The 27,334-nt window shown below is 35.2% G+C and overlaps 1 protein-coding gene across 2 annotated transcripts in view; it reads left to right on the top strand.

Annotated features, from left to right (window-relative positions):
• Positions 1-27,334, top strand: part of EPHA6 (EPH receptor A6) — an 853,164-nt gene that overhangs the window by 734,053 nt on the left and 91,777 nt on the right. For both annotated transcript variants that reach the window (XM_059921344.1, XM_059921343.1), the window contains one exon: positions 10,789-10,998. In XM_059921344.1, the coding sequence (XP_059777327.1) occupies positions 10,789-10,998 (210 nt within the window). The remainder of the gene's footprint in view (positions 1-10,788; positions 10,999-27,334) is intronic.

The following is a 27,334-nucleotide window of genomic DNA, read 5'->3' as shown; positions in this document are numbered from 1 at the left end:
TTCCAATGCAGGGGACGCAGATGTGATCCCTGGTCAGGGAACTAAGATCCCACATGCCGTGGGGCAACTGAGCCCGCGCGCCACAACTTCTGAGCTCGCGAGCCTCAACTAGAGAGCCTGTGTGCCGCAAACTACAGAGCCCACATGCTGTGGAGCCCACGCACCACAACTACAGAGCCCATGCACCCTGGAGCCTGCGTGCCACAACTAGAGAAGAAAAAACCCGCACGCCACAACTAGAGAGAAGCCCGCGCGCTGCAACAAAGAGACCATGAGCCGCAACTAAGACCTGACGCAGCCAAAAATAAATAAAATAAATAAATAGTAAATAAATCCTTAAAAATAAAAAAGAAACGTTGTTAGACAATAATATGATGACTTCAGGACAACATAGCACATTTGCACTAAGCACAGACTAAGTACTTGAGCTCACCCTAGGATGAATGGACACTGAGAGGCTTAAAGTGTCTGTGGGGCACAACCCACAAGGTAGGGTTTTGAAAACCATCGTCCAGAGCTTTCATTACTGTGGAGACAATGTGACATGCCAGTGACTGCTCAGATCTGGGAGATGTTGTGCTCCAGGGCCTGAGAGGAGGTTGTGTGGAGCTCTGCAGTTGTCAGAGGTAGCAGATATTATTATGTGAAGCTTTCGGAAACCACCTTCCAATCAGGCTCACCCTCTCTGTCACTTAGAGGTTAAGCTCCATGTTTCTTAACAGTCGGTCTGAGAAAGCAAAGAAAAAGAAGAATGAAGACAAACTGAATTCCAGCTACTAAGCTCTGAGATGCAGTGTGTAAATATGCCACATTCGCTCTCTTTTATTTGAATCTGCCTTCCTGGGAAAAAACCGTATGTCATTTAAAAATTCATAGTTTCTTTTTGATTAATCTCTAGAAGGCAGCCCAAATATATTAAATCTCAGCACTCTCACATTTTTCTCCTCCCCTCATAAACAATTCAATTCAACTTGAATTAATATTTACTGAGTGCTGACACAAGGCATGGCAGTATAGTGGATGCTGTGATAGAACGGCTACATAAAAGGAAGAAAACCAGCATCCCACCTTAAAAAAAAGAAAACATTCTTTTTTATACAAGGCAATAGGAATAATGTAGTAATAGCAACCAGTGCACTACAAGATAGTATCAAAGGTTATTTAATTCAGTCACTATCTATTAACCATCCACCATATTCAAGAAAACCAATATATCCTGAACTACACTTGAGGAGGCTTATGTTGACAAGGACTAGAAAAAGGAATATAGATTTTGTTTGAAGGAGAGAGTTGCATCACTTGTAGAGAAACAGATTTTTGCTATACCTCATGTATAAATAAGCGGGGTTATTCCTTTCAGCCAGTCATGGATAAATAGATCCTCATTTGTTGGTTTATGTGGATTGTTCTTTGTTTATTTTGGTTTAATGGTCTAAGAGCTCTTTCATACCTTGCTTTATTAAGTTAAATTACGCTGCCTAAACTAGCCCAGACTGGGTCATTATGGCACACTTGGGACCAACAATTTTCCAGGTAACTCCAATTAGTAATACAAGCTCTGGAATTAGACTACCTGGATTCAAATCCTGACTTCACTATCTACTAGGTTATTAAATCTGTTTCTCCTTAAGTTTGACCATCTATAAGATGTAGACAGTAACTACCCTTATAGCAGAGTTGTTTCAAGGATTAAATGAGATAATACCTCTAATGAGCTTATAACTGCGATTGGTGTATAGTGTTTAAGGAATGTTAGATATTTTTTCCCTATAAGACTGTGGCAACAATTGAGGTTTATGAGTTCCCAAAAGAATATACAACTATTTTGGGAGATTCTCTTTAATCAAGTACACATTCTATAAACAGCAGATAGATAGATAGATAGATAGATAGATAGATAGATAGATAGATAGATAAATTGTCACAGGTTGGGTTCCCTGGGAAGCAGATTCTTAAAAGAATATTTGCATGAAGGAACTTTATTGAGGAGAACTCTTAGGGTCAACTCCCTTATTCCTATGGTCTCCGGAAATTTGGAAGCTGATAGTTCTTAGCTGAGCCCCTTTCTGGAAAATGGTTTTGGCTAGAAAAAGCCATCTCACCCAAAGCCATGACACCTTTACAGGGGTAGCCTGCCTCCAATAATTAATTGATGTGGGAATATAAGGGCCCAGACCCTTTTCCTCAATTTAGACCAACTCTGAAGAGTTACTCCAGATCCAGAACATTCCATGGGATATTCCAAGGCCTATGTTGTGAATGCACTACTATTTTTTAACTTCTGTTTCTGCCCAATCCTGTTTTCTTCTATGCCCCACAGATGTTCATCCTGAGAATGTGTAATCAAGGATCAACATTTAACAAAATCAATGAGTTTTACTGCTTCACCAAGTACATTCTTATATAAGACTATTTTTGTTCTTGTTGTTCATGTAGCAGAGACGAATATGAGAATACTAGTATAGGTTAATTTGGTGCTATTACCTTGATTTGTGTTAAGACTCCTGAACTTTTACCCACCAGAGTTTTGTACCACTAGTGAAAATATCAACAAAGTGAAAAAAAGGCAGATGCATGTCTTAGTTCTCTTATAAAAAATAGTTTTGACCTTATGGACCCATGAGAAAGGTCTTGGCCATGTGAATTAGAAATAAATATACTACATTGCATAGACCCATCATAGAAAATGGAGAAAGTAGTTTATATTCTTTTCAAACACCAAAATCTCATTTTTTCATGGTGCAATGTATCATTATTAGAACCATGATTGCTATGTTGCTGATATGAAAGCAATTAATTCACATCTCTTCAAATGTTGGTGATAAGGATAGTTAAAATAATTTTAAAATAACTTGCATAAAATAGAAAAAGAGGGAGCACTCCCAAACTCATTCTATAAGGCCAGCATTACCCTAATAACAAAGCCATCCAAGGACACTACAGGAGGTAAAACAAAAAACAAACAAAAAAACTACAGGCCAATATCCTTGATGAACATAGATGCAAAAATCCTCAACAAAAAATTATGAAACTGAACTCAACAGTATATCAAAAGGATGATACACATGATCAAGTGGGATTTATGCCTGGGATGCAAGGATGATCAACATCCACAATTCAATCAATGTGATACACCACATTAACAAAATGAAGGATAAAAATCATATGATCATCTCAATAGATGCAGAAAAAGCATTTGACAAAATTCTATATCATTTATTATTAAAAAAAAAAGCTAAACAAAATGAGAATAAAGGGAATGAACCTCAACATAATAAAGGTCATATATGACAAACCCACAGCTAACATCATACTCAAGAGTGAAAAGCTGAAAGCTTTTCCTCTAAGATCAGGAACAAGACAAGGATGCCCACTCTTGCCACTTTTATTCAACATAGTATTGGAGTCCTAGCCAGAGCAATTAGGCAAGAAATAAAAAAAGTAAAAGGCATCCAAATTGGAAGGAAAAAAAAAAAACTGTCTGTATTTGCAGATAACATGATATTATATATACCAAACCCTAAAGACTCCACCAAAGAAAAACTTTTAGAACTAATAAATGAATTCAGTAAAGTTGCAGGATACAAACTCAATATACAGAAATCAGTTTCATCTCTATACACTAACAATGACTATCAGAAAGAGAAATGAAGAAAACCCATTTACAGTTTTATCAAAAAAGAAGAAAATACTTAGAAACAAATTTACCCAAGGAGGTGAAAGATCTTACACTGAAAACTGTAAACAGACCCCAAATAGCCAATGCAGTCCTCAGAAAGAAGAACAAACCTGGAAGCATCACACTCCTGATTTTAACCTATTTACAGAGCTATAGTAATCAAACAGTATGGTATTGACATAAAAATAAACACATAGATCAATGGAACAGAATAGAGAGCCCAGAAATAAACCCATGCATATATGGGTTTCTCTCATTAAATGGGAGAAAACATTGGCAAACCGTATATCCAATAAGGGGTTAATATCCGAAATGTACAAGGAATTTATACAACTCAATAACAAAAAAAAAAAAATCCAATTTTTAAATGGGCAAAGGACCTAAATAGACATTTTTCCAAAGAAGACATACAAATGGCCAACAGTTAGATGAAAAGATGCTCAGCATCACTAATCATAAGGGAAATGCAAATCAAAACCACAATGAAATATCACCTCACACCTGTAAGGATGTCTGTTATCTAAAAGACAAGAGTAAAAATGCTGGCAAGGTTGTGGAGAAAAGGGAACCCTTGTACAACGTTGGTTGGAATGTAAACTGGTACTACCATTATGAAAAACAGTATGGAGATTCCTCAAGAAATTATAAATTATAAATAGAACTATCATATAATCCAGCAATCTCACTTCTGGATATATATCCAAAGGAAACTAAACTATTATCTTGAAGAGATATCTACTCCCATGTTCACTGCAACATTATTCACAACAGCCAAGGTATGAAAACAACCTAAGTGTCTGTTGGTGAATGGATTAAGAAAATTTGGAATATATATAATGAAATATTATTCAGCCTTAAAAAAATAAGAAAGCCCTGCCATTTAGCACAATGTGGATGAGGCTGGGGGACATTATGCTGAGTGAAATAAGTCAGAGAAAGATAAATACTGCATGGTATCATTTACATGTGGAATCAAAAAAAAAGTTGAACTCATAGAAACAGAGAGTAGAAAACTGGTTGCCAGCAGGCGGGGTTGGGGGGGGGGGTAGTTGGGAAAATAGGCAAAGGTTTGTAAAAAGGGTACAAACTATCAGTTATATGATGAATAAGTTCTGAGGATATAGTGTATAACATGGTGACTATAGTTGCTAACACTGAATTGTATGATTGAAATTTGCTAAGAGAGTAGAACTTAAAAGTTCTCTCTCTCTCACACACACACACACACACACACACAAAACAGTGTAACAAAAAAAGAAACATATATATATATATATATCTTGCATAATAACCAAAAAGTGGAAGTAACTCTAATGTCTGTCACTGATGAATAGATAAACAAAATTAATAAAATATTTTTCTTCATTAAAAATACTAAAATACTGATACATGCTACAACATGAATGAACCTTGAAACATTATAATAAGTGAAAGAAGACAGTCAAAAAAGACCACACATTGTATAATTCCATTTATATGAAATACCTAAAATAGGCAAGAGATAGAGATAGAAAGTTGATTAGTAGTTGATAGAAAGTTGATTAGTAGTTGCCTATGGATGGTGGAGGGAGTTGGGGGAGATGGGGAGTAACTGCTAGTTAATGTAGGGTTTTGGGGGGGAATGATGAAAAAGTTCTAAAATTGATTATGGTGATGGTTACACAACTCTGTGAATACACTAAAAATGATTACATTGTATACTTTAAAAACATAAATTATATGGTATGTGAATTATATCTCAATAAAGCTGTTAAGAAAAAACTTGGAGCAAAATTTTAGCAAATCAGAGCCAACATTGTAAAAAGGAATTATACCTCACAACCAAGTGGGATTTACCTCAGTATGCAAGACTGGTTTAACTTTCCAAAATCAATTGTTACCCATCATATCAAATGGCTAAAAAAGAAAAATCACATGATCAGAGCAATAGGTGAAAAAAAGCATTTGACACAATCCAATGCCAACTCCTGATAAAAACTCTCAGTAAAGTAGGAATAGAGAAGAATGTCCAAAACTTGATAAAGACTGTGTAACAAAAAACCTACAGCTAACATCATACTAATGGTGAAAAACTTAAAGCTGTCCCACTAAGATCAGGAACAAGCAAGGATGTACACTCTCATTACTTCTTTTCAATATCGTACTGGAAGTACTACCTAATGCAGTAAGACAAGAAGTTGGGGGAGGAGGAGTTGGAATATAGTCTTTATTTGCAGATGACATGTCATCTATGTAGAAAATCTGAAAGAATTGACAAAAACGCCTAGACTAATAAGCAATTATAACAAGGTTGTAGGATACAAGGTTAATATACAGAAGTCATTTACTTTCTTACATACCGGTAACGAGCAAGTGGAATTTGAGATTAAAAACAATACCATTTACATTAGCACCCCACAAATGAAATACTTAGGTGTAAATCTAACAAAATATGTCTAAGATCTAAATGAGGAAAACTACAAAACTGTTATGAAATCAAAGAACTAAATAAATGGAGAAATATTCCATGTTCGTGGATAGGAAGATTCAATATTATTAAGATGTAGTTCTTCCCAAGTTGATCTACAATTTCAATAAAATCCCAATCAAAATCTCAGTGAGTTATTTTATGATATTAACCAACTGATTCTAAAGTTTAGAGACAGAAGACCCAGAATGGCTAACATAGTACTGAAGAAGATTAAAGTTGGGGACTGACACAACTCAACTTCAAGACTTATTATAAAGCTATAGTAATCAAGACAGTGTGGTACAAGTGAAAGAATAGACAGATGGATCAATAAAACAGAATAGAGAGACTACGATGAACATAGTCAACTGGTCTTTGACATAGGAGCAAAAGTAATACCATGGAGAAAAAATAGTCTTTTCAACAGATGGCACTGGAACAGCTGGACATCCACATGCAAAAAAAAAAAAAAAAAAATGAATCTAGACACAGAACCTTACACCCTTCACGAAAATTAACTCAAAATAAATCACAAATCTAAATGTGAATCACAAAATCATTAAACTACTAGAAGATAATATAGGAGAAAACCTAGACAACATTGGATATGGCAATGACTTTTTAGATACAACACCAAAGACACAATGCAAGAAAGGAATAATTGATAAGCTGGACTTCATTAAAATTTCAAACTTCTATTCTGTAAAAGATAATGTCAAGAGAATGAGGAGCCACAGACTGGGGAAACTATTTTCAAAAGACACAGCTGATAAAGGATTGTTATCCAAAATATACAAAAACTATTAAAAATCAACAACCCAATTAAAAAATGGGTCAAACTGCTAGGTATAAAATAAATAAGTTACAAGGGTATAATGTACAGCACAGGAAACATAGTCAATATTTATAACAACTTTGTATGTGTAATCTATAAAAATATTGAATTACTACATTGTATACCTGAAACTAATATAATATTTTAAATCAACCATACTTCAGTTTTTTTAAAAGCAAGCTAAAAGGAAATAAAAGACAATAGAAAGAAAAAGAAAAGGCCAAACACCTTAACAGAAACCTCACAATAGAAGATATACAGTTAGCAAATAAGGACATGAAGATTCTCCACGTCCTATGTCATCAGGGAAATGAAAATTAAAATGAGATACCACTGTGCTCTTATCAGAATGGCCAAAATCAGTAACACTGACAACACCAAATGTTGGTGAGGATGTGGAGCAACAGGAACTCTCCTTCATTGCTGGTGGGAATGCAAAATGGTACAGCCACATTGGAAGACAGGCAGTTTCTTACAAAAACTAAACATACTCTTTCCATATGATCCAGCTATTGCTTGCCCTCCTTGATATTTAGCCAAAGGAGTCAAAAACTTATGTCCACATAAAAGCCTGCAGCTATATAAACTGCTATAAACAGTCTATAAACAGAGATGTTTGCAGCAGCTTTATTTATAATTGCCAAAACTTAGAAGCAACCAAGATGTCCTTCAGTAAGTATATGGGTAAATAAACTGTACATAAAGACAATGGAATATTACTCACCACTAAAAATAATGAGCTCTCAAGCCATGAAAAGACATAGAGGAATCTTAAATGCATATAACTAAGTGAAAGAAGCCAATCTAAAAAGGCTGCATAGTGCTTCCAACCATATGGCATTCTGGAAAAGACAAAACTATGAGACCATGAAAACATAAGTGGTTGCCAGGGGAGGGGGGTGGCAGGGGTGATAAATAGGTGGAACACAGAGGCATTTTAGAGTAGTGAAAATACTATGTTATTGATATACGGTACTATACATAAACAGTATGTGATAACATAATGGTGAGTACATGTTATTATACATTTGTCCAAACCCATAAAATGTACAACACCAAGAATGAATCCTAATGTTCAAACCATGGACTTCAGGCGATTATGATTTGTCATTGCAGATTCACCAATTGTAACAAATGTACCATTCCAGTGAAGGATGTTGATAATCGTGTGGGGAGGCTATGCATGTGTGGGGGGCAGAAGGTATATGGGAAATCTCTGTACCTTCCTCTTAATTTTGCTTTGAACCTAAGTGTTCAAAGCAAAGTGTTCCAAAAAATAGTCTTTTTTTTTTAAAGAAATAACTTGGTGCTTTGTGCCACCCTCAGAACAAGATAGGAAGTTAAATTTCAACCTGGTGTTAAGTAACTATTTCTCTTTATAACGTAGGAGTTTCTGTTGCCAACTGATTTTTCAGGAAAGTGAGTGGAGAATTTTCTGATTAATATTAAAATGACAAAAACTACATATGATTATAAGTTTTTATTAAATAATGACTATTATTAAAATAAATGATGGGCTGTGCTATGTGTTTTGTATGTGATTCTCACTACAATTCTGAGTTAGGTTATACTATTCTCATTGTACAGATAAGGAAACTGAGGCACTCTTTAGTGTTCAGATCGTCCATTAACATTTCCTACTATACAGAAATTCTGCCTTGACAAGAACTGTGATACCAGACAACTTCACTTACTAATACATAAAAGAACCATCTCTTTAAAATTAGTGTAATCCTTTCTAGTCCAAAAGAATTTATGCTTTCAAAGGCTTTGAGATTCCTAATAGAGGAGAGGTAGGTAGGGTACATGACAGAAGAGGCAGATTTCATCTAATTGTGCACTGTCTAAGAAGATGGATGGGAAACATAAAGAGCTAATAACACCAAAGATTTTCTTTGCTAGGTTATCTTTTATACATTAATTATACAGAAGAGCCTGCTTAAATGGATACTCTTGCTGTAGAATGTTTCTTTTAAAAGAGTGTTATTTTCCTTACTCTGCACTTGAGTTGGGAGATATTATCAGAGAGCTATCAGGGACGTATGTTGATAAAGTAAGATGAAGTTTATTCCGTTTGTAATATAAGTTTATTTATTTAACTGACTGATGAATCATCATTGTATAGGAGACCATGTCACTGTGATATGGTCAAATCATCACTGTGTTAAGCTACTCTATAGTTTTAAATCATATATCCATGAAAACTGCTTTAACTTTGCAAATTTTGAGATACTCTTATGTATGCCTTTATCACACTGTATAAGGTAATATAGTCCTCTAGTCTCTTAATAGATATTCATTTTTAATATCATTCATAAGTAAATGTTACCTGATGTTTAAAACCAACTTGATAATCTCATGTTTCTCAATAACCCCATTAATGACAACAATCTCCAAATAACTAAGTAGAACAATATGCATTATTTTTCAAACTTAAATTATTTTTATATTCATTTTCCCTACATTTGTACTGTTGTACTACTTGTATCTGGTCTTATTGGTGCACACATCTTGTATGAATGACAACTGGATTTTTTTTTACTTTTTAAAAAAGTATATTATTTTTATTTAGAAAACAAATTTGTGGTTACCAATGGGGAGAGTGTAGGGGCGAGGGACAAATTAAGGGTATGGGATTAATATATACAGATTACTATTTATAAAATAGACAAGCAACAAGGATATACTGTATACCCATCATCTTGTAATAACCTATACTGGAGTATAATTTGCAAAAATACTAAATCACTATGCTGTACACCTGAAACTAACACAATATTGTAAATCAATTATACTTCAGTTAAAAATATTTTTTTAAATCAAGGTGAGAGGCATAAATAGTCAAGGGATTGATTACTACATACCAGTGCTGTGCTTGGCTTGTTATTCATACTTCTTTTAATTTTCCCACTGGGAACTATAATAAAATAGTCCTGGTTTCAGTCAATTGCCAACACCTTTCTTTATATTTGCTCTATATTGTTTTCCCTGGGTATCCGCGGGGGATTGGTTCCAAGACCTGCCTCAGATACAAAAACACGCAGATGCTCAAGTTCCATAGCGAACCCTGTGTATCCGTGGATTCTGCATCCTCGGATACAACCAACCCAGGACTGTAAACATAGTACTGTACACTATCGGCCAGCTGGTGGAACCCGCAGATGAGGAAGGCCAACTGTGTATTTATTGAAAAAACTCCAGGTATAAGTGGACCTTCACAGTTCAAACCCGTGTTGTTTCAGAGTCAACTGTATAAGGAAAGATTGGGACAATCTAGTTATTTTCTGTTTGCATGTGGGGTTTTTTTTCCATTCTCTTGCAACTTTCCTAAACTCGTTTATGCGATAAATTTTTCTTTTTCGTTGATCATTTTTCACCATATTTCCAGCAGTCACACAGCTTTCATCACATCCTAGGTTTTACTGCCTTGGGAGCTCACTACTACGGAAAGTAGGAAAGTGAATTCTTTTTTCTTGGAAGTCTTTGCTACTATCTTACTCGATTTTAGTTCCCTTTTGTTACTTAAAGTTTTTGAAATCATTTTTTCTGGAAGTTAATTTGGTTGATTCTCTTCTTTCTTTTCCCTCCTTCATCACTTCAAGCTAGATTTTCCTTTCCTTTAAATCTCCAACAAATTTTTATCTTTTGTTATGAACACAGTCAATGATCAATAAACTTGATACTTACATTCATTGGATCCAGTAAAATAAATTCAAGAATTTCATTTAGTACACCACACACACCTACACAAACAGGCACACATGCATGCATGCACACGCACTACAATAAAATAAATCAATGTAAATACCTGTGATTCTCTTTCAGAAACATGATGGCCACTTCACAGTCATCCAGTTGGTTGGTATGCTCCGAGGCATTGCATCAGGAATGAAGTACCTTTCTGATATGGGTTATGTTCACCGAGATCTAGCAGCTAGGAATATATTGGTCAACAGCAACTTAGTATGCAAAGTTTCTGATTTTGGTCTCTCCCGAGTGCTGGAAGATGATCCAGAAGCTGCTTATACAACAACTGTAAGTTTATACATCCTTTTCCCACATAGTTTGTTTCCTTTTATTACTTTTAATGTTATTAGAGTAATTCTGGTTTTGTTTTCTAATTTTCTGCTCTCATTTGTCATTTTCCCAATTTAACATCATTATCTAATTGAGAAGTATTTGTTTTATCTGAGTGCCTGGTTTAAAAAAGAATTGACACTTAACCGTTTCCTTTCTTTCCACTCTGTGGGGACTTTAACATCATGCTTGAGATCCATGTCATTACTGCCCTCACAAAAAATCTGCCTTTGCCTGAGTGTTTTTGATGCTTCAATAATTATCTCCTTTAAATGGAGTTCTGTACAGGCCAATGGTGCAATCAATTAAGTCAGTGATGGTGAAGAGCCAGTGGTTAGGAAATGAAAATTTTTTTCTCACAGCAAATGTTATGGAACGTCTGATCATACTTAAAAATGAACAATGTAGGTTTCTCTGGAGATATATAAATACATTCTCACCTTCTTTTGAATGGGACTTGGGGGAAATGTGAGCAGGAGTAGAAGGCTAACACTTGAGACCCAAACTATCATCTGTCAATAATATGATCTCAACTTAACTCATGAACCAATTCATTCCACTGATCTCTTTGGTTATTGTTTCAAGGAGTTAAGTCTCAAGCTGTCAAAAAGCTAATAATTTGTAAAATTATACTAGTCTGTTATTTTTAAAACAGAACGCTCACCATTGACTCATTTCAGCTTCCATGAAAAATGAGTCAGTAAAACTATTCAAGATGTTTTTATTCTCGTCTCTTATTCTGACATTACACATTATTTTAAAAGAGGCAAATCTTTTATTTAGTTATCTTTTATTTCATTTTCTATGAGATGTTTTTTGAAACCTCACTGTATTCAACTGCTCTAGAATGGATACAAGTTTAATATTATGAATAAAACATGTTATACCCTTACTATGTTTGCTTTGTAAAAATCCTCTACATTAATGTATTGATGATATTTTCACTAATTTCTCCAACAATGAAATAGTTCTAAGGAGAGTAAATTAATCTGAGTCTGATATATAAGGTAGAAGTATCTACTGATCTTCTAATTTGATCAAAAAGCTTCATAAAAATAAAATTCTATCAAGTCTGAAAATAAATAGTTCATTTTAGAAAAAGCAGTGTTTTCAAATCCATTTTCTAACTGGAAAATGTCATAATTATTTTCTTTTTCCTTTCAAGGCTTTTATTTTCTTCTCTTTTATTTTTATAAATGTATAACTTAAAGTGACTTTTCAAGTTATGGAACAATGCATGTAAGATTTTTCTACTATGCATATTATTTACAACCTTGGAGAACAGTATTTAGAATTATTATAAAAATATTATAGAATAAAATGTTCATTAAAATTGCAACAAGTATGATCTACTAAAAGGATAAAATAAGATAGGAAATAATGAACAATATATTTAGGAGTAGCTACTAGACTCTTTGGCTGTATGTCTATATAGATACACTTGAAATTTCATATTAAATAATATTTTAACTGCTTTTTTAAAATGAGAAGCTCATAACTAAATTTAAGATACTAATAAAATTGATAGGGTAACTCAAATCCTGAAGCATGTATAGATTTTGTTGTCAGATTTGACATCCAGATTCCAGACATGTTCTTCTGTCTTATATGATTGTAAGGACTAAGAGGCCTAGAACAGTGCTGTCTTAGTTTAAATCTGACTACAGAATTAAACATCAAATTAGGTCACCATATACTAACACTCCGAAAAGTGCTTCTTGAAAGTTATAGATTATGTCTTTTTTTTTTTGAATTTTAGAATTCTATTTATTTTTTTTTATACAGCAGGTTCTTATTAGTTATCCATTTTATACATATTAGTGTATATATGTCAATCCCAATCTCCCAATTCATCAAGATTATGTCTTGATTAAGAAATTAGTCTCTGAATTTGAGGTACCAAGTAAATGGTAAATAACGTAACCAAGTACTTTTTTAAAAAAGTCTCAGACATACCTAACTGCTCAGAGGATCATGGGGTGCAAAATATCATATACTGATTACTTGACTTTATAATGAACATGGACATTCAAATCTCAAAATAGCAGACCTCTTGCCTTCGAAGAGCTTCCCTTTTGACAGGGTAGACAGACTCATGCTTCCTTGCTATTCAGTGCATTAAATCATGTGGCAAAAGTCTGTAAAAGAAATGTGGAAGTACCAAAAAGCAGAGGTCTGGAGAAAGCATCACAAAGAAGATAAGTTGAACAAATATTAAAAGACTTCATTAGGCAGACAGGGGGAAGATCCAGATAGAGGAAAGAGAAAAAGACAGAAATTTGGGGAAGTGAATGGGAATGTTTACACAAATGTGGACAGTTTGGAATGGGGGCGAGAAGCAGTGGAAGGGCCAGGTTTCTTAGGAATAATTGTGATGGTAGTTGGGTGGTGCGTCAGGAAATTTGAAGGCTTTTCTATGGTAATTAAGAGACAGATATTGATTGATTTAAATAGAGGAATAATAAAATACATACATGTTTTAGAAAATATTACTGAAACAGTGTGAAGGCAAGCTGGAAGGGCAGGAGGACTGGTAACAGGAAGACCAGTTAGGGCATTATTGCTATAGACCAAAAGGGTCACATGGCTTTAATTAGGGCAATAGTGGTTGGAATAAAGAGGAAGGAAAATAGAAAATTGTTATGAATGTATAATTTACAAGACTCAATAACTAACTAGATATGAATTATAAGGAAAAAGAAGGACTTTAAGATGACACTAGTATTTCTAGATTGAACAACTAGTTGAATGGAGATGTTTTATTAATCAAGACAGAGAATCCCTATTAAAGATAACTTGGCTAAATTACAAAGCAGAATTATAACAAAAGGTCACAGGTACTCTGTCTCAAAGTCATCAAGATAATGCCAGATTGAGCATTGTCATTCTGTTCAAATTTTGTGTAAAAATTTTAGGACTTTATATAACTGTACTTTTTGTATTTCCTGTTAAAAGAAATGAGACAGAAAAGTACTGCCTAGTGAAGGTATACCTCAGTTCAAGCAAACCCTGTAAAATAAAATAAAGAAGAAGAATGGTCATTTATATGAAATTGATTCTTTGCTTTATAAAAATGTTAAAATGAAAATAAATAGCAAGCTCTCTTGATATATTTTTTAAAGTAGGATTTCATTTTTTAAAGTTTTATCTGTATACAACTTTCCTGGAACATATCTTTTACCTTAAAAGATTTTGACTCTTTCTCTTGCTGTATAATTGCTATTTCCTCATTTTTTTAATAAATGTTTTTATCTGTATCACAAAGGATTTGGAGGAAGGGAGACTTGTGAAGGGTTTTAAAAACAGGAAGACATCATAGATAAAGGTGGGTTTTTTTTGTATACTTCAAGAAAGTAGTCATTGAAACTACCCCTTCCGAATCAATACAGGGGCAAAATAAATAAACATTTTCTAGTATGATGACTTTGCCAGTACAGAAAGCACATATCACAGCAAAGAGCAGTAGGAACTGGTTAAAAGACAGGCTGGAAAGATGGAGTGACCATTGTGACCCCAGTACTGGCTATCGTGCTGAACTGGTCAGCCTGTGGTAGGTGGAGCCTACCACAGCAGAATGGCCATTGGAGCCATACTGACCAGACCAGAAAGAGATGAGACAAGAGAAATTACTCTGCCAACAATTACTGAGACTTTAGCCCCCTAGTTAGAAGACCTATCCATGTAATGTATGAGAATGTATTGTCTACACTATAAAATACACTAAAGTAAATAAGAGGATGGGATTTACAACTGATAATAAGCAGAAATTCTAGTATTTCTTCCTACAGCTTAAGAGTGTTTTGCATGTCCTGTGTCAAGTCTAAGACTATTCATTCAACATGTATTCAATACAGTTTATTATGGAGCTACCATATTTAAGGCCCTATTCCTTGGAGGGCCAATTACCAAAAATAAAGGGATTCTTGAGAAGAGATAAAAGCCTGCACAGAGAGAGGACCAAGACTAACTGAACAAGTAACACATAATAAAACCAACAGATGTTCAGACACCAAGAGCGGGCAATGCAGCTTGAAAGGCAACTACAGGAGTAGCAGATTTTCCTGGTAAGCGCTGTACTAAAATACATCAAGCCTTTGCAAAGGGACATTAAGAACTGGTGATGGCATGAAAGCCAAGAAATGTGGGCTAAAGATAGAAGGGAAAAAAATGCACGAAAATAGGATCTAGACAAGGACTGAGAGGCCTTGCTTTTACGTGCCAATTCTATAAAGAGGCTACCAGGCACTTCATGAGGAGAGGTTGGTGAATGATTATGAACCACACCTAATGATACATTTACAATTAGTGATATGTAGCTAACTTAATCTGCACAAAATTTACTGAGTTTGGATTGTTCTCATTTGGTTACATGGTCTCATATCTGTTATAATTTAAGTGCTAAGAAATCTCTTCCTTTACTGAGTCTAACACACATTCACATGGACAATTGTTTTATATCCAGTTCTGGAGGAGGGACTCTCTCTCATTTGAATATTGCTAAGCAACAAGTCTTAAACTTACATTGAAAATATTAAGCCTCTTCGCTCTCAAGTATGGAAATGAGGTCCTATTTACCTAAAAAGAACATTAAAAGATATATTATGGCTCACACTTGTCTGTTTTAAGAGATAAGTTTTATTTAAGATATGGTACAATGGCAGTTACTGTTCAGAGTTTTTTTAATTATAATGAGTAGCTCCATTTCTTATATTTTAAAGATCAAAACAAAATGGAACATTTTATCACAATATCTGTAAAAATTCTAAAATTCCTTGATAATTTTCAATTGTGTTCACCTGTGTTATGAAGACAAAGTTTGCTTTTTTCTTTGATAGTGATATTTCCATACAAGTACTTTCCTAGTTGAAGTACAGTCTCATTATTGACAACACATAATCTGTATAATCACAGTTCTGTTAACATCTTAATTCTATTTACTTTGCATTCATAAGACCTCTCCAAGCTCCAACTCTTAACCTCCCCTCTTCTACATAATATGTGAGAAGAGTCAATCTAAGAAGACATGCTCTATACGCAACATGGAGATAATTAAAGCAAAAAATGGAGCAGCATGAGGGGCATATATTTACCTTGCATTCTAAAGTTGGGGGGAGATCTGAGCAACCTTCCTCCTTTACCCCTAATTCAAGTGTTTATAAGTTGGCGTGACTTTTTTTTTCTTTTTTTTTGGCTGCATCAGGTCTTAGTTGCGGCACGTGTTGAGGCATGCAGGATCTCTCATTGCAGCGTGCGGGCTTCTCTCTAGTTGTGGCATGTGGGCTTTCTCTTCTCTAGTTGTGGCACGAGGGCTCCAGAGACCGTGGGCTCTGTAGTTTGTGGCATGAGGGCTCTAGTTGAGGCACGTGAGCTCAGTAGTTGTGGTGTGTGGGCTTAGTTGCCCCACGGCATGTGGGATTTTAGTTCCCTGACCAGGGGTTGGACCCGCTTCCCCTGCATTGTAAGGCAGATTCTCTACCACTGGACCACCGGGGAAGTCCCTGGCTTGACTTTTTGATGTGAATTTTTAAATCTTGAGACATGTCCAGCTTTAAGAGTAAATATTTTTAATGAAAGTGAGATAAAAAGTATTTTAGATCATTCACTATTCTGCCTCTAAGTACTTTAATTTAACATGAATAGTTGAGATTTGCCTGGAGAACATGCTTAACCTGCTAGTAAAACCTACTCAGAATGTTCACTCACTTCTGTCTCTTAACTAAAAGAGTTATTGTAAAAAGTTATGCAGTAAAATATTTTTAAATGCTTTCATTTAAAATCATATGGTATCCAATGCACTAAATAAAAGGACTTGTACTGAGAAATGTTTCTGATATTTCTGGATTTTGAAAAATAAAACTTTATCCTTTGAGATCCTACCCCAAGATTCTCTGTCCATCAAGTCATTGATGATAGAGGTGACACTGTGCTGAGATACACCATGTGGTAAAGTGCATCTTACACTAAGTCTATGGAGGTGAACCAGGGCCAACCAGAAAAATGACTTGTACTTCAATTGTTCCTTAAGATTTAACCAAACAAAAAATGGAAGTGATATGACAGCTTCGGGCGCAAAGGCACTCTTGGGTAGAGGACCGTGAAACCTACTAGCCCCCATGAAGCTGCATATCATTAGCATAAATAGAAATAAGGACAGGTTTCTGCACAGAATTTGATGAAAAATTCAAGAAAAGGAAATGAGAGTTTCCTCTAGGCAAATGTAATTCAGCAGCCTGAATATAAAGAAAAAAAGTGAGAAAAATAGCTATGTTATCAGAAAGCTATAATGTGGAGATTTAAATAACTTCTTTTTCAATAAAAATGTGGTGAACAAATAAACCTTGGAAGAATGAAAAACAATAAAATCCTGGCTTGATAAACTGAATTCATCACTAAGAAAGGAGCTATGCCATTTGGGAAGAACAACAAAATGACTCTTCCCAAAAAACAGTTCTCACCTGACAGATATTATGATAGTAGTCAGTCAAAATCAGTCAAATATACAGACTATTATAATTAGCTGAAGAGGAAGAAATCGATGCGCCAATATTAGGTTTCCTAAATTCAAAGGGAAAAAAGTGCCCTTGAACCAGCAAGTGTTTGTTTGATGGACTAATTCATGAGCAGAAATTCTGACAGTTTTTATTAATCCTTGTCAATATAAACTTTTTGTAAAGGATATTCTAATGATGTAATGTATAAAAACTATATGCTCAGGAATTAGTGTGTCCACACTTTGAGCCCAAATGCCAGAAAACAAATCCACAACAATGCAGATGAAAGGGCAACAAAGCTTTATACTAAACCAGAGAGAACATGTGCTGAGTACAAAGCAAGAATATTCAATAACTGTTGAAGAGATGAATACCATACATACCAGCTTGGATCACAGGCTGAGAGACCCAAAAGCTTAATGGTAATTTTCTGGAACAGTGCTATCAGAGGGCACAGACCTCTTTGAAATGTACTACTTAGGTGAATTGACAATGGCAGGTCTTGAGCATAAGATGGAAATGAGAATCAACAATATCAGATAATATCTAAAGAATGATTTCCTGAAAAGGTCTCATCTCTGAAGCTTAGGAAACAAGGGTTTGTGATCATTACAGAGCTCTTGGTAATAAAACACATGAAACAGGTTTGAAGATTATCATACACAGAGTAGAAAAGGACTGTGCAAGCAGATTGCTGTATCAGAAATCTTGAAGCTGGAGAGACCATCCTGTTCAGTCATACATACAATTAAGAAGCCAAGCCATGCTTTGGGAAAACCCCCATCTGTCATTTGTGCAAAGCATGTACAAAAGCAAATCCTTTGTAGATGTAAGTCCTGTGTCTTTCCAATATGCATTTTAAAGAAAGGACCCTAAGGCCTTAGACCTGATCTTCCTGGGGAAGATCAATCAGCGGATGTTCAGCAAGCAGAAAGTACAGTGTTCATTGGCCCATCTTGCTTGTGCAGAAAAAAGAAAAAACAAGACAATGTACACAAAGCTGCTGACCTTAGCCCTAGAGTTTCAAAGGTACCATCTGAAGAAAGAAGTCATTACTAATGCTTAATTTCTAGTTTCATCTCTGATGTGGAAACAATGCTTTTTTTCCTCTGACAATAAAAAACTGGAAAGGAAAACATTATAAATACAGGATAAATCACATGAAAGCTCTATGAAAACTTACTTATTCCCAGTGTAAAGAGCTTCACATCAATGGCAAATAAATTGAAAAGATTATCAGTTATTTATGCTGTTTGTAACAGGGCAAACCCTGTTACTTGCCTACCCAACCTCTCTTGTCATCTCTTCCTTGCTAATAAAATCTTTATTTGGATGTTTATGATGAATTCAGGTCCAAGAAATAAATCATGATTTATACATAAGCCAGTTATATTTATACCATTCTCCTTTGACACTTAAATTTTACTCTTTGACAGGTCACTTAAACATAAAGGGAAGTGAGATTGGCAACTTTGGGGAAAATTTGGGGGTTGAAGTCTACTATAAATAGGCTTGATGTAACCAAGAACCACATCTTGGTTACATCAAGATGTAACCAAGCTCTCTTTCTTGGGAGAGCTTCGTAGAATTGGCCCCTTCTTTTCTTTATTGCCTTGATTATAGTTTTGGAAGGACATAGGCTTGGGGCTGTGACAACCATCCTTCAGTCATGAGGCAACAAGCCTAAGGAGACAAACCCAGTGCTAAAGATGGCCAAGTAGGAGAGCAAAAGAACCTGGTTCTCTGACGAAATTGTTAAGCACCTATGTCAACACAGAATCCACTTACTCCAGTTATTTGTTTATAAGTTAGTTAAATATTTTACTTGCTTAAGCTACTGAGAATTGGGCCTTCTATGACTCTATGACTTGTATCTGAAGACATTCTGATACAGTAATCAACACATAAGAAAACCTCCAGATTAATAGATAATGTAAATAGGAAAATGAAAACATGAGTTTAAGTAAAATAGCACCTCAGTCATAAAAACTGACTAAATTATCTAAGCAGACTATAAATATACAGTTAGTTTGAGGATTCAGTAATCATAATTTATTCATTTAACATGTATATCTTAATATTATTGGGTGCTAAATTGGAGATTAAAGTACTTAAGGTCTGGGGAGAAGACAGGCATTAAATAATCATGTGTAATTACAGTCTGAGATTTTATACAACATGTGTGTTGAGTGCCTACTGTGTGCCAGATACTGTTCTGAGGATTGGAGATATTCCAATGAATAAACTTTTCTTTTGGAGCTTACAGCCTTGAGTATGGTGGGAATAAGGATAATAAACAAAGTTAAAAAAGAAGAGAAAGAGGAATCTCAATCTTAGATAGTGATAGATGTTGGATATATAATAAAAACATAAAAAATAAAATTGAGTAGCTACCTTGGAAGCATGGCTAGAAAATACATCTTTAATGAGGTGTCATTTGAAATGAGACCTGAAAATTGTAAAGGTACCAGCCAAGAAAAGATCTGAAGCCAGATGTTCTGAGGTGAAGGAAAACAAATATAGATCCTAAACCTTAGGGAACAAGCTTGGCATATTTTAGAAGTAGGAATAAGGCCAAGATGGTTGACACACTGAGAGATTAGGGAAAGTGGTAGGAAACTAGGACTGAGAGGCCAGATCCTGTATAAACTCAAAGGTCATGGAAAGGAGTAGACTAACTATGAAATGAAGCCATTGGAAAACTTTAAGCAGTTGAGGACATAACAGAATTTGTGTTTTTTAAGAGCTCACTCTGCCTGATATGTTGGGAATGAATTGTAGAGGGCAAAAGAGAGAACAAAAGATTCATTTGTAGCATCCTAGACAAGAAATGATGGTAGCTTGGTGTAAGCTGGTAATAGAAAACATAAAGAATGGTGAAGATACTTGAGATATCTTGTGTCAATAGCTCCGCCAACATATGTGAGTATATGTGTGTATTATATTTATATATTTTTTAACAAGGAAGGAAATTGAGGCCCAAAGAAATTAAGCGATGTGCTCAAGTCACATAGCTATTATGTTAGAAACAATGTCAATTAACTATTGCTATAATGACATTGTTAAAGGAAAGTATCTGTTCCACAACTGAATCTTCCTCCTTCTCTTCCAGTACTTCCCAATGCAAATTCTTTCCTGTCCTATGCAAACTTCCTTCTGTTTCTCACCTCTGAGACCCATGCAGAAGATAATGGATAGCAGTAGTTGAAAGTCTTTGAAGACTGAGAAATAAGGAGAATGATCTCTTAGTCTTTGGTGATATATATTACAAATACACACATATCTCAAAATGTTTCTTGTTCTTTTGTTTATTGAACTTTTTAAAGTATTGTGCAATGAATATTTTACTTCATGCTAAGAGAAAGAAAACAATATATGTTATAGAAATAGAGAAATACCTCCTGGCAGAGTTCCAAGATATCTTTCTGATCAGTATATTTAAAAATTTTTCTCCCTGGTATTAGTTGGTGAATAAACAACATGTTTGTTTGATTGTTTTCATGTGACTTTTCTAATCAAAGAGATGGAGGTCATTTCACTGGGTAACATTTATTTTTAAATGAAAGATGAAGAGATTAAGGAAATGAACATTACCATTACTGATTTTTTTTAATGGAATTCTGGGCAATATTCCATGAAACCTCAGATTCTTCCACAGTTTCAAATTCAATACCTATCCCTCATTGTCACCCCAGGGCCTACCATTAAGCCCCACAATCATCACCTTTTCCAAGCCTATAAACAATCATTAGGAGATCAAAAGCTAGAGAAAGTGCTATCGAATTCTGAAGTATACTTTTAAAAGATACAAAATTGAATTTCAAACATTCAAACATTTATCAGCATCCTTGTTAAGAAATAAATACTTTTTCCCCATTTTCTCACCTGGCTATCCCTTCGTTGGTTTATGCTAGCTACACCAATCAGGTTTTCATACAGCAAACATTTACAGCCATGGTTCATTACAGGCCACTGAAAAGGAGACCACAAATAACTTTCCTCAAACTTTCCCTTGGACCTCTCCCTCTGCAAGGGACAGCTCTGAATGCATTCATGATCCATAAATATTAGCATATATTCAGATCATGACCTATTCTAATTAACATAAACACACAGAGTTTCACTATACCTAGTTCTGCTTCTTTAAACTTGCAATAAGAACGGGTTGTTATCATATGAAGCATGCACATTATTCAGTTGTTTAACCATGCTCTTAATCAGTGTATAATATGTGTCACAAATAGGCAGCTGCTAAATGAATTATACATAAAGATAATGTTTTCTAGATTACTCTTTTCTGTATATATTGAATAATTTAGGTCCTAACACATTCTGATCCTTACTTCTGGTTTTTTTATAGAAACTGAATCATTACCTTGTTCTTTTTAGTGGTGAAAAATTTTGTTTTTCATATATACTATAAAAGTAAAATCTCTTTAAGGGAAGACAACTTCTTTTTTTTTTTTTTAATTTTTGGCTGCGTTGGGTCTCCATTGCTGCGCGTGGACCCTCTCCCGTTGTGGCGAGCAGGGGCTACTCTTCGTTGCGGTGCACGGGCTTCTCATTGCGGTGGCTTCTCTTGTTGTGGAGCACGGGCTCTAGGTGCCCGGGCTCAGTAGTTGTGGCACACGGGCCTAGTTGCTCCACGGCATGTGGGATCCTCCCTGACCAGGGCTCAAACCTGTGTCCCTGGCATTGGCAGGCAGACTCGCAACCACTGAGCCACCAGGGAAGCCCCAACATTTTTAATTTAAGTGTTTATAACGTATATTTTTTTGAGGGCTCAGATTTCTTTTTTTTTTTTAGTTTATTTATTTATTTATTTTTGACTGCGTTGGGTCTTCATTACTGCACGCAGGCTTTAGTTGCGGTGAGCGGGGGCTACTCTTCGTTGCAGTGCGCAGGCTTCTCATTGCGGTGGCTTCTCTTGTTGTGGAGCACAGGCTCTAGGCACGCGGGCTTCAGTAGTTGTAGCATGCAGGCTCAGTAGTTGTGACTCACGGGCTCTAGAGCGCAGGCTCAGTAGTTGTGGCGCATGGGCTTAGTTGCTCCACAGCATGTAAATTCGATAGAACCAAGTTGTATTACTCATAGAAAGTAATAACTAACAAAGGCAAGGGGTAAGCTATTACACCCTCATATACACCCCACCCTCAATAGAATTTCATAATCAGGGCATTACAATAAGACAATATGTATGTGGAATCATTACGTAATGAAGAAAACACTATAGACATAATATGGTAGAAAAAACAGTGTGTTATAAACTTGGAGTTTATAACCACATCTTGAATAAACTTGATAATACTGTCTACTATCTACAGAAATATTATAACAACCAACAGGATAATAAGCTAAAGTATGGATTATAGCCTCTATTAAGATGAACAGCATAAAAATCACCTAAGGCACTTATTTAAAATGCAGATTCCCAATTCCCAGCCCCAGAGAGTCATTTTCATTCAGCAGGTCTGTGGGAGGAGTAGCAAGGTATGATCTGGAAATCTGGGTTTTTAATAAACACCCAGGTGATTGTGAAACAGGTTATCTAAAAGTCCTATCTCGCTTAACTGCCCTAATATAATCTAGACACATATCCAATTATTTCCTCCTCCAGCCTTACACATCATTAAGTAAGACAAAAGTCACAAGCAGGTAAAAGATTTGTCAATATAATGGGAAAGGAGTGGGAGGAGAGGGAAGGTGAGTGGCATGGATGAGGGGAAGTTAGATTTGTTATGGTCACACTAAGAGACCTTATTCTTTGAATATATATTCCATGTAGCCCGAATTTTGTTTTCAGTTTCTCTTAGAAGATAGTTTTCAGTATAAAACACGCTTAATAATGAAGAGTGAAATTGTTAGCCCTGATGTTAATTTTTCATTCTGTTGTTACCTTTGTTTTGATGGCCTCACTAGTCTCCACTTTGCTATACCTTCATGCAGTTTCTTCTCTTTATCCGTGATGGTCATTTTTCTCCAATATTGACTGACGTGGAAATGTATGCCCCTCTCTGGGCACTTATGGAAGGCCTGTAAAATTTTGTGAAAACACTTTAAACTATGATATAACTATAACCTGTGGCCAAAACATGAATAACTTTCCTCAGCAAAGTCATGTAGTTGCCCCAGGTGCTGAATTTTATCTCAGAGTCTTAAAACAATTATGTATATTTCAGATTATGCCATTGAATGTTTAATATCTCTAAAGTTGATGGGGTTTCAGGGTACTTGGAGATGATTAGATTTTGCTTGAACTCCAATATGTCTTATGGGAAATAGAAGAAACTGCTGGAGTTGCAGTTTCTAGAGTTTTAACGTAGAATATATCTTCTGGTTTTAAAGTGAAATTCATTCGCCACACTCAGCATTAGAAAATACAGTCGTCTTAGGATCAATTTATAAAAAGTACACATACTAGGGAAAAAAAAGACATAAAAGCATGATAAAACAAAACAAAATAATACTTGCATGTAATCATCATAAAATGATGCTGCCAAAGGGTCATGATACAATTGTACACATATGCCCCCTTGTGGTGAATGAATAGGACACAGGACATTTGAAAAGGTTTCTGGAAATCAAGGAAGAGTGACTGTTTTTCTTAGTTTAGTATTGTCTGAGATAGAAGATGTACACTTTAATAAGCCCCGATTTTCAAGGATTTTACTTATGTGTTGTTTACTAAAGCTTAATAACTCTGAACTATCTACCCATAAGAAGGGAGGAAGGATCAGAGAAAACTGACTTCTAATATTTAACTGAGAAGTTACCCACATTCATATTGAGATTACAGAACTGGACTTTAAAATGATTTATTCAGTGTTTTTATCTATAAAATTTAAGGTATAAGTGGAAAAATAATCCCAGTGAAAACATCAAGTGAAAATTCAGAAAAAGGAATTGTTAAAGTAAGTGAAAGCAGCATGTTTAAAATAAATCGGGTGGAAGACAAAGAAGTAGAGAAAAACTTAGTGGAAAAGAAAATAAAACATGCAGACTTTTCATTGACATTTTTAAATGCCAATGCTAAGTTTTCTTGCATATAAATGAAACTTATAGTTTTGAGAACATTTAAGAGACCTTGAAGATGTCTCGAAGGGCAAGAGGCATGATTCTTAGAAGATTTAAGGCAATGAGAGATTCTACAGATTTGAGCACAGTAGCTTATATATAATTGATACATATAAGGGGGAAAAGGGTAGATAAATGAAACTAGCAACCTGATAAACCGTAGTTAATGAAGAGAGGGTTAAACCAGAGAAGAATATTGAAATATAAACTACTCCAGTGGATTTTCTGTAGTATCAGGAAAATTACCTGAAATAATAATAGCAACTTCAGGCACTGTTTTGAAAAATAAATGATACCTATTTTATGGATATGTTTTCCCAAATTTATTTTGGATATGAGTGTGGTAATATATAAAATAATTTTGAATAAAACAATTCTAAATTATTTTCCTGCGTTACCACAGATTATATACAGGCTATATAATCACAGAATTTAGACCACATTTGTTCAGGTAAGAATTTCCCCCATCCTACCAACACTATTGCAAATTTATTCAAGTGTTAGAAATAGCCCAGAAAAATATAAGCCGATTTAGCACCTAGTAAGATCATGTGGAAAACTATTTGTAAATGGTTATTTTCCTCATCCTGAAACAAGAGAATATAAGGAAGTCTCAAGAAAAAAGCAGAACATTTTCTCTGATATCTTGAATTCTATTTCTGGCTAAATATACTTTTTTAATTCCTACTCTTTTTTTTTTTTTCTTTTTTGGCCGCGCAGTGAGGCATGTGGGATCTTAGTTCCCCGACCAGGGATCGAACCCCCTGAGGTGGAAGCACAGAGTCTTAACCACTGGACCGCCAGGGAAGTCCCCTTAATTTCTACTTGAAAACTTATAAAACATGGACAGAAAGAGGGTTATAATAACCCTCTGGTAATTACTGGTTTTCTAGCTTTGAATTTTTGAGGTTAATCTGGGTCATATTTCTAATAAAAGTTTTGTAAAACTCCTCATGTCCCTCTGCTGTCTAAATTGTAACCATCTTGCCATTCACATTGGCAGGAAGTGCAGTACAGATGAGTCTGAACTTTGTGATTTGAAAGGTATTGTGACCAGACTGTAAAGTCCCTTGTCCTTCACTGTACGTAGCTTGAATTTAACTTGCCTAGAACAAGACAGAAGAGAGGATAAGGGATGTATGTCACAATTTTCAAGAAATAAACAAACAAGAGTAAGGAAAACAAAAATGAAATATGAATGTGGCACAATGTGACAGAAATATGCCCCATTAAAACAGCGTTTTGTAAGGTGTACTTCTTGCCTGATTTTGTCTGTACTGGCCCAGAATCATAGCTGTCATAGTCACAGAGACTCTGCCAGTAAAGATATCAATAAATGACAATATCTGGAGAGTATTCTTCAATTCTGGATTTGTGGGGATGACAAAAGGATTACTTAAAATACCCTGAACCTATGTTATAAAAATAAAACAAAATACATTTTACCAGATATTACATGAACCATAAGTCTACTCAACATAAAAGAAAATAACATTCTAATATTAAATTCCAATTTCTTCTTAGGAAAAACTCGTGAAAAGTATCTACGACAATAGTCTATTTTGGTCTAATCTGAATTCTTTATCCAGTTTTCAATGACTCCTTTCTATATCTTGTCATTTCTATCAATACACTTGCTCATAGTTCACGTCAGGTGCAGCCTTTTTCACTGCACTTCTAAGATGAGTTACTTCCAATAATAAAGTGGAAAATACTAGTTCCCTGCCATCTTTGTAAATCCAGAAATAACATCTCTTTGTGTACTGCCATAGCACTGCCAGTCTTTCTGAGTCCTCATACTATGCACTGCATTTTTTCATATAAATGGGAAATATTGATAAAGGTTTTTTTGGTACAACATTATCAAAAGAAGTTCAGAGCAAAAAGAATTGTAAAGACTGAGCTCCCTAATGTTGGTCACCTTACATGGAGGTGTCTCAAGCCCCCACGTTCATCTTAAGAAAGATATTAGCATAGTTCAAGAGCTCCTCCACTGGCTTCAAACACTAAAGAAACTTTATAGAACACTGGAGCTTATGATGGATGAGAAACTATTACTGAGACATTTTATAGTTTATAAGACTTTGATTTTCAAGCTGCAAATTCTAGTTTTTAAGTATATAATCAGGTTTTCAGACATCCAAACTAAAATGCCTATTAGACATTTTCTCAGCCTAACTCTGCTAGTCAATTTGGGCTGCCGTATACTATACAGTGGGTGGCTTAAACAATAGGAATTTATTTCCCCCAGTTCTGAAGGCTGAAAGTCCAACATCAAGGTTCTGGCTTATTCAGTTCCCCGGTGAGAACTCTCTTCCTGGGTTGCAGAGAGCCACCCTCTCACTGTGTCCTTACATTATGAAAAGAGAGAGAGCTCTTTGCTTCCTTTCAGGACACTAATCCCATCATGGGGGCCCCACCCTTATGACCTCGTCCAAACCTAGTAACCTCCCTAAGCCCCCACTTCTGAATACCCTCACAGGTGAGGGGTGTTTTAGAGCTTCAATATATGATTTTTGGAGGGACACAAACATTCAGTTTATCACACTAATCAAGTGCTAAAGAGCTGAAAACTGGGAGACGTGTTAAATTTTCCCCTGAAAGATCAGTTTGTTTTTTCTGTGGTGGTTGTTGTATGTTAGTTGTTTATCCTTAAACCAGGCCATTAAAGGAGAAATTTTAATACTTAAGTAAAAGAATCCTAAAATTAAAATTGTAACGAGGTTTAC

This window comes from Balaenoptera ricei, chromosome 4 (genome assembly GCF_028023285.1).
Source record: "Balaenoptera ricei isolate mBalRic1 chromosome 4, mBalRic1.hap2, whole genome shotgun sequence".
NCBI classification, from domain to species: Eukaryota; Metazoa; Chordata; class Mammalia; order Artiodactyla; family Balaenopteridae; genus Balaenoptera; species Balaenoptera ricei.
The sequence above is the reverse complement of the archived record's forward strand: the minus strand, read 5'-3'. Positions and strand labels throughout refer to the sequence as shown.